The sequence below is a fragment of the Tupaia chinensis genome, unplaced genomic scaffold (genome assembly GCF_000334495.1).
Source record: "Tupaia chinensis unplaced genomic scaffold, TupChi_1.0 Scaffold000058_1, whole genome shotgun sequence".
NCBI classification, from domain to species: Eukaryota; Metazoa; Chordata; class Mammalia; order Scandentia; family Tupaiidae; genus Tupaia; species Tupaia belangeri.
Genome location: NW_006159516.1, coordinates 646,525 through 655,193, shown reverse-complemented (window position 1 = coordinate 655,193; position 8,669 = coordinate 646,525). Strand labels below are relative to the sequence as shown.

General features: G+C 39.4%; 1 protein-coding gene across 1 annotated transcript in view; it reads right to left on the bottom strand.

Annotated features, from left to right (window-relative positions):
- Nucleotides 1-418: 418 nt before the first annotated feature.
- Nucleotides 419-8,669, bottom strand: part of LOC102489560 (C-type lectin domain family 12 member B) — a 12,392-nt gene continuing 4,141 nt past the window's right edge. Inside the window, exons 3-6 of the mRNA XM_006141570.1 lie at nt 7,616-7,834; nt 6,796-6,950; nt 6,542-6,657; nt 419-1,146 (exon numbers count right to left, since the gene is read on the bottom strand). Of these exons, the coding sequence (XP_006141632.1) occupies nt 996-1,146; nt 6,542-6,657; nt 6,796-6,950; nt 7,616-7,834 (641 nt within the window). The 3' untranslated portion in view covers nt 419-995. The remainder of the gene's footprint in view (nt 1,147-6,541; nt 6,658-6,795; nt 6,951-7,615; nt 7,835-8,669) is intronic.

Here is an 8,669-nt window from a genome sequence, read left to right as displayed (position 1 = left end):
GAGATTTTTGCTATAGGGCGCGTGCGCTCGCCAGACAGAGAGAGAGAGACATAGAGACAGAAAGTGAGAAATCACCCCCCAGAGGGGATGGCCACGCCGCAATCCCTTCTCCTCCATTCTCCTCTCGGGATCTTGGGCACGCACGCACACGTGCCCTGTGTGAGTTTTAAGCCACCGGGTCCAGGACGCGAACCATGGTTGACTACGTGGGAGTCCAGCGACATAGCCATTACGCTAACTGCTGATTCCCTAACAGAATAAACTTTTATAACAATAATATTGCCTGATAATCAAATTGATAACTTCAATGTTACTAATTTAAACAAAGGATTAAAATGTTATTACTGAATGATTATGCTACTTCATTGCAAGTTATCTAAATTTTAAAGATTAATTTAAAATTTATTTTCATGGGGGTCAAGGAAAAAGAATTGTTTTGCACTTGCAGGCTGATACTTAGCTGGGACAGAAAGGCATTTGCTAAAATACTACAATATTTTCAAATCGATAGTACAACACTGCTGACCCACATGCCAAAACCCTTACCCTGGGTCTTCTACATCTCCACCTGACCCAGCAACTTTGACAAGACCCTCTGGGACCTCACTCCAGTGCTGAGGCCTGTATCCATTCTGATAGTTAAATATTTAAATATCGCCCTAGTGCACATACAACTGTATATTTTTTAAAAAAGAGTCTTTTATTTGAGAAACAAGAAATTCAGTGATCATAGAATAATAGGGTCGTAGAACAGCTATTTCCCTAATTCCCCAGGGATAAGTTTGAATAATGAAAACGTTTCATCAGAAGACATCAGGCAATGACATGGAGACTATTCTTCACAGCGAGTTCATTTGCCCAATAGGTTAAAGACACAGTTACTTTATCATCTATTTTCTGTTTGGCTGGTTTTGACTCTCTACTGTGGCTTTTTCCTTGCTCACATGGGCTTACTCATATGGCCCTTATTTCTCAGTGAATTTGGAAGAAGCATACTAATCAAAATCTTCGATCTTCACCAGTGCAGCTCTCTTCTCACAAATCCAAGAGATTTCAGCGCTACAGCGAGAAACATAAATATTTCCACTTTGAAAATAAGCACATCCTTTGGATCCATTGATCTGAGCAAATTCTTGAGGACTAAATCTGCAAATGAATTGATTTTAAATTAATGATGAGCTTTGTATTTGAAATTGCATCACCATTCAGTGTTCACAGTTTCCCATAGAGTCAATATCATATACTTGACTATTCTTTTTTTTTTTGGCGGGGGAGAGGTTTTTGCTGTAGGGCGCGTGCGCTCACCAGACAGATAGAGACAGAGAGATAGAAAGCGAGAAATCACCCCCCAGGGGGGATGGCCATGCTGCAATCCCTTCTCCTCCATTCTCCTCTTGCGATCTTGGGCATGCACGCACACGTGCCCGGTGTGAGTTTAAGCCACTGAGTCCGGGACTTGAACCGCGGTCGACTACGTGGGAGTCCAGCAACATAGCCATTAGGCTAACTGCTGGTCCCTCATATACTTGACTATTGAGAAACTTCTGCCTCCATAAAAGATGGAAATATTTAAAGCCAGTGCATATGAGTTCTTTATTTCAAGTTAATCATGAGTCTGAGTAAAATATCTTGCAAATACTTAAAATTCTGGGCTGAGAATTTGTATTCCCTCCAGTAATATGAAATTCCATTAAAGAAATCTTGTCAGTACTTCTGTTTAAAGTACTAACATGTATTGCTTTGGAATTGTGTGAGAAAAACAGAAAAATAAAATCACACTTGGGGTAAAAATTTGTTACATTTTTCTGTGCAACATTTAATAACTTTGCATGTATTTATAATATGGGGGAATGAAGCCAGAACAAGACAGAGGCTAAAAGGGGAAATGAATCACTATATAGATGTGATTCTGCTCTCAGTCCCCGCTTGCTCTGATGGTAACTCTTAAATAATGTCACTAGAAAATTATGCTCATCCAGTCTGATTCTGCTGTGTGCCCAAATTGTTTTTCCCAAATGACTCACCTGCCATATATAGACTTTACACTGCCATATATATATACTATCCTTGCTTCGTGGCTGGGTTTCCTAATCTTCACCATGGCGTATTCACTGCTCTCAGTGATCGTTACTCAGTAACCAAGAAAATGGTATGGAACCCTGAAGCTCAGTCTCACCCTCCTGAGCTGATGTATGAGTTTATCTGACAGCATGTCTCAAGAGGTCAGTGCACAAGCTTAGAACCCTGCTATGGAGGCACCTTACCCATATTTGATTAGGAGTGGGTGGAGGAACCAGGGAGGATTAAAGTCCTTTCAGGAGCAGGAGCACAGTTTCTTAGCTTCTACAATGAAACTCTAACTTCCTGTCATGATGTCATGGTGCTGTTCCCGTAGAACCAGGGCTCCTCAGTCTAGCAACCCCATCTCATATTAATTCTAATCAGTTAAATATTGCTCCAGTTACAAAAATTAACTGTCATTTTTGTTCATTTGTGCATTACCCTGAGTGAAGTTTTTGCCCTTATTATTTGTGTGAAACCAAAGTAGTTGATTTAACGGGTCTAGTAATGGATATTAGACAGTGGGATATCGGCATTTGAGTAGACATAGCCTTGACAAAACAATGAGGAATGTAAGAAGATAAAATGTAGGGATTGGAGAATAGACATATCACTTTGTTATTTGGGGAATTTGGTGAGTCACAACTGAAGTACAGTATCTTTGGCAGAAGATGAGTGATTATAATTTGGTAAGGAAACTTTGACAATATGTATTAAAAAGCAAAATAGACACTACCTGACTTTAAAACATATTACAAAGCCATGATCATCAAACCAACCTGGTACTGGCACAAAAATAGTCACATAGATCTATGGAATAGAGCAGAGAATCCAGAAATGAACCCTACCTCATACAGCCAATTGATCTTTGACAAAGGGTACAAGACAATGCAGTGAAGAAAAGAAATGCTTTTCAGTAAATGGTGCTGGAAGAACTGGACACCCACCTGCAGAATATCACTGAACCCTTATCTCTCACCATTAACAAGAGTCAACTCAAAATGAACCAAAGATTTAAAGACAAAACCTTAAGATATAAAACTACTTGTAGAAAATGCAGGTGAAAATGTTTTTAATAATTATTTAATTTAATTAATTTATTTATTTAAAGTTTTCCAGAGAGGTACATAGTGAGAGAGAGAAGGAAAGTGGGAAAGCAAGCCGCCAGGTCCCGGACTTGAACTGCAGTTGGCCAGGTGGGAATCCAGTGCCCTTAACCACCAGGCCACCTGCTGGTCCCAATGCAGGTGAAACTTTTGAAGATATTGGAGTAGTGGGAACCAGCAGTAAGCATAATGGCTATGTCGCTGGACTCCCACGTAGTCGACCGCGGTTCGCGTCCTGGACCTGGTGGCTTAGAACTCACGCCGGGTGTGTGTGCGTGCGTGCCCAAGATCAAGAGGAGAATGGAGGAGAAGGGATTGCGGCATGACCATCTCCCCTGGGGGGGTGATTTCTCGCTTTCTGTCTCTATGTCTCTCTCTGTCTGTCTGGCAAGCGCACGTGCCCTATAGCGAAAAAACCTCTCCAAAAAAGAAAAAAAAAAGTGTTATGTATCTGTTAAACTAGTCTGCAGATTTTTTTTATGAATGCTTTATCAAATTATGAAAGTTTAAGTGCAGTCATGTTTGAAGACTATAAATTATAAACTAGTGTTTACAAGAGAAAAACAAATTAAAACTTTTTTTTGTATTCTCTGGAAATAGTCCACTCTAGTGTGTATCTGTTAATTCATTTGACAAAGAGCACTTTGCCTAAAAGAAAAATGACAAATGTGCAAAATGCCTACAATCTTCTATAAAATTGTAGTTTATATCTGTAAGTTGTTATAAATATTATCTGTATTTTTGGGAACCAGCAGTTAGCGTAATGGCTGTCGCTGAACTCCCATGTAGTCAACCGCAGTTGCATCCCAGACCTGGTGGCTTAAAACTCATGCCAGGTGCATGTGCGTGCGTGCCCAAGATCCCAAGAGGAGAATGGAGGAGAAGGGATTGCAGCGTGACCATCCCCCCTGGGGGGTGATTTCTCGCTTTCTGCCTCTAATGTCTCTGTCTGTCTGGCGAGCACACGCGCCCTATAGCGAAAATCTCTCCAAAAAAAAAAAAAAAGATAAATATTATCTGTATTTTTTCACACAACTTTATACTTTGAAGCTTATATCTGTGATTTTACAACTGAAATTAATTTTGCCAATGTTTTCTGAATGAACTGAATAAAGTTTCCATTGTTGCATCCAAAAAAAAAAAAAAAGGAAACTAGAAATTAATTGAGTGAATTGATTACTTGTTGAGGGAGGGAGGTAGAGAAAAACTTCCTCTCTCCAAAGAGATGCCAGTGATCTTAAGTTTCATTTAATATAGAAATATGAAATTATTAAAATATAAATGCAATTGTGTCATTTAAATATTATTATAGGACCAGTCAGTGGCATAGTGGTTAAGACAGCTGAATCCTACATGGTTGGCTGCGTGGTTTGAGTCCCAGATGCAATGGCTTGAAAAATAAACCAGGTATGTGTGTATACATGCCAAAAATCCCAAGAGGAGAATAAAAGAAAAGGGACTGTGGCATGGCCATTCCCTCTAGGTGGTGGTTTCTTACTTTCCCTCTCTCTGCTTCTCGCTGGTGAGCACATGCACCCTCTGGCAAATTTGGAAAAAAAAAAAAAAAGAAAAAGAAAAAGATAAGTATGGTTATGTAATAATAATGATACATTTTAAAAGATAAATAAAATAATTCTTAAAGGAAAAAAGGACGCCCCTCAAAATGTTTGGTGAAGTTTCTAAGTCTTATATATTCTATATGTGCTTTAAGCATTTTCCTCAAAACCATAAAGTGGATGATTCAGCTCTTTGTAGTTTATGAAAGATAATTGCTGCCTAATTGGTAAGGCCTCATTGCGAACTAATTGTTGAACTGATCAAACAATTTGGATTTGCTTTCCCTTAGAAGATGGCTGGCAATAATTCAATATGAATAAATTTGCTGATGTATGTTCTTTTGACAAACACTATCCTTTTGAATTTTATGAGCTGGGGAGCCGGAACAGCTGAGTAACAGAGCATTTGGTCCTAATAATACTCAGTCCAGTTTTGCCATTTATAAGCTGAATGACCTTGAGCAAGTTATGAAATTTCTTCCTGTTATAACTTTTAGGTTTTTTGGAGAGGTTTTTGCTCTAGGGCATGTGCATTTGCCAGATAGAGAGAGACAGGATAGACAGAGGGAAAGCAACTCACCCCCAGGGGGGGATAGCCATGTCACAATCCCTTCTCCTCCATTCTCTTCTCAGGATCTTGGGCACGCACGCACACGTGCCCGGCATGAGTTTAAGCCACCGGGTCCGAGAATTGAACCGCTGTGGACTACATGGGAGTCCAGCAACATAGCCACTAGGCCAATTGCTGGTCCCACCTGTTATAACTTTTATGAATATAATGGTGATATTATAGGTTTTCCTCAAGGGCCAATATTTATAATGCACTTTGAACATAGCATCACATATGTGTATGAAATAAAAATAATAGTTAAACTAATAGGTGAAGTCCAGTGCCTTGCCATGAATCTGTCACAAATAAAATGAGGTACCTCTCAGGACCAGCAGTTAGCATAATGACTATGTTGCTGGACTTCCATGTAGTTGACCACAGTTTGAGTCCCGGATCCGGTGGCTTGAGCTCATGCTGGGCGCATGTGCGTGCATGCCCAAGATCCCGAGAGGAGAATGGAAGAGAAGGAATTGCGGTGTAACCATCCCCCCCGGGGGTGATTTCTTGCTTTCTGACCTTCTGTCTCTCTCTCTCTCTATCTTTCTGGCGAGTGCACATGCCCTATAGCAAAAACCTCTCCAAAAAAAAAAAAAAATAGATATTTCTCCTTTCAATATTTCTATGGAAGCTCTTTCTTACTTGTAAGTTGTACTCCTTTTTTGTATCTAGATTTATAATTCTTACAATTAAAATTTATTTCATCAAGAATCTATGGAAAACTTGCTTCCCCCCCACTCACCCACCCACTACGCAGAGACTTACAAGGATGGAGAGGGAATAGAGCCATCCTCCCACAGCCAGTTTCTGCTAAATGGCTCCCACGATAATCCCAACCAAAAGAAAGAAAACTTGGCTAATGGCTGTGATTTCAGGAACTCCTGAGAGGAAAAGAAAAAAGGAAAACATTATTCGGTGCAGTCAAAATGCATTGAATTCCTATCATGTGAATCTGAAATTTCATTTATCTTTCATGATATGAATAATTTCTATAACCAGGGAAGGAGACTCAATCATACCTTTTCTCTCCAAAATAAAAAAAAATAGATATTTCTCCTTTCAATATTTCTATGGAAGCTCTTTCTTACTTGTAAGTTGTACTCCTTTTTTGTATCTAGATTTATAATTCTTACAATTAAAATTTATTTCATCAAGAATCTATGGAAAACTTGCTTCCCCCCCACTCACCCACCCACTACGCAGAGACTTACAAGGATGGAGAGGGAATAGAGCCATCCTCCCACAGCCAGTTTCTGCTAAATGGCTCCCACGATAATCCCAACCAAAAGAAAGAAAACTTGGCTAATGGCTGTGATTTCAGGAACTCCTGAGAGGAAAAGAAAAAAGGAAAACATTATTCGGTGCAGTCAAAATGCATTGAATTCCTATCATATGAATCTGAAATTTCATTTATCTTTCATGATATGAATAATTTCTATAACCAGGGAAGGAGACTCAATCATACCTTTTCTTCCAAGCTGTCTACCTTCACTAGGGTGGAGTTCTTCTCTGTGCAGTCCTTCCTGCTGTTAGTCCAGGTTTTCTCTGTATCTGTTGTAAAGTAATAGCAACTGTTTTGGTACCAACGCCATGACTTAGGGCAAGGATTACATCTGTGGTCTGGAAAAAAAAATTACACAAGTGGTACAAACTTAAATGGCTCTGGAGAGACTGGAAAGGCTTTGGAAACTAAATTATTTAATTGGATGATAAAGTCTGAGAGTAGGCACCCTAAAACACAAAGTTACCCCTAGCTATGGGTTGGGGCAATAGAGATTCTCTTTTCAGGGCTGTCTTTCAGCTTGAGAATTATGAGCTATGCTTTTAATTTCTTATAACAGAGGATCACCTTGACATAGTTCATAAAGTGAGGGCTTGAAATAATCAGCTTGGTATCATTCCAAGATGCTTCCCAAATTTGTCTCTGTCTTCAAAACTATTAAATAAATGTGTAGTTCCCTCTGTCTTCTATAAATTTAGTTCATCATTTTTTCTAAAGAATTAGTTCATTTTATTTATTTTATTATTACTTAATTTGGCCAGAGAGAGAGAAAGGGAAAGTGAGAAAGCAAGCTGCAGCAAGCCTCCAGGTCCAGGACTTGAACTGTGGCCACCATGTGGTAGTCCAACACCCCAACCACCACGCCACCTGCTGGCCCCATTTAGTACATCATTAATTGCTCCTTGGATAATGCAATTCTCTCAGACTCTGAGGGACTCTGCACATGGCCAGCTGGAGCTAGTGGAGCAGACTCTGCCTACCTCAGTAGATCCCAGTCTGATACCTGAGGTGTGAAGGAGCAGCTCTTGGCAGAGTTTGATGGCCATTTGTCTCTGCCTCTTCAGTAGGTTGGATATCTGTGATTTGAGGGACTCTTCCTCCACAGGAAAGTTCCTGTAGTTGCTCAGTTGCTGGGATAAGTTATCCTGTTGTTGGTGAACGCTTTTCTGAAGTGTACTCAGTTTCTCTGGATCTGAGTTCATTTCATCAGATACCTGCAAAACTCCAAGACATAACAGGGGATAAGATCATATATCTTTCCATTCTCATAGTAGCCATAGTAAATTCTCTTAACACAGGATCACTCCTTAGACTGTTGAGCAGCTCTAAGTAATTGAGAGACCATGTGGAAAATGCACCAGATCATGTTTTCATTCCAAATTCTTTAGAGCTCATCTTTACAATTTTATTCATATTTGAATTATTATACTTATATTAAGATAATTAATTTATAATGATATCTATATTTCTGACATTTTTATCTAAGACAGTGTCAATTATTTTGCTATTTAGTTTGGTGAAGTGTTTTTGTTTTGTTTCTGTTCGGTTTTGGTTGATGCAATCATTTTATTTATTTTTATTTTTTAAAGAATTATTTATTTTAATTTATTATTTTTAAATTTGACCAGAGAGAGACAGAGAAGGAGAAAGAGAGAGAAAGGGAAAGTGAGAATGCAAGCTGCCCGGTCCAGGACTCAAACTGCGGTCAGCTACGTGGGAATCCAGTGCCTCTAACTACCATGCCACCTGCCAGCCCGTTTTTTGTTTTTAATTATAGGGCGTGTGCACTCATGAGAGAGAAAGAGAGAGAGAGAAACTGAGAAAGCATCCCCTGAGGAGGATGGCCATGCCTCAGTCCCTTGTCCTCCAGTCTCCTCTCGACATTCCTTGTCCTCCAGTCTCCTCTCGACATTTTGTGCATGCATCATGCACACACCTGGAGTGTTTTTCTTTTCTTTTTTCTTTTTTTAAGTATTATTTTATTTAACTTTATCTATTCATGTTTTTTTTTCCTTTTTTTTTTTTGAGGGGTTTATGCTATAGGGGGTGTGCCCTCG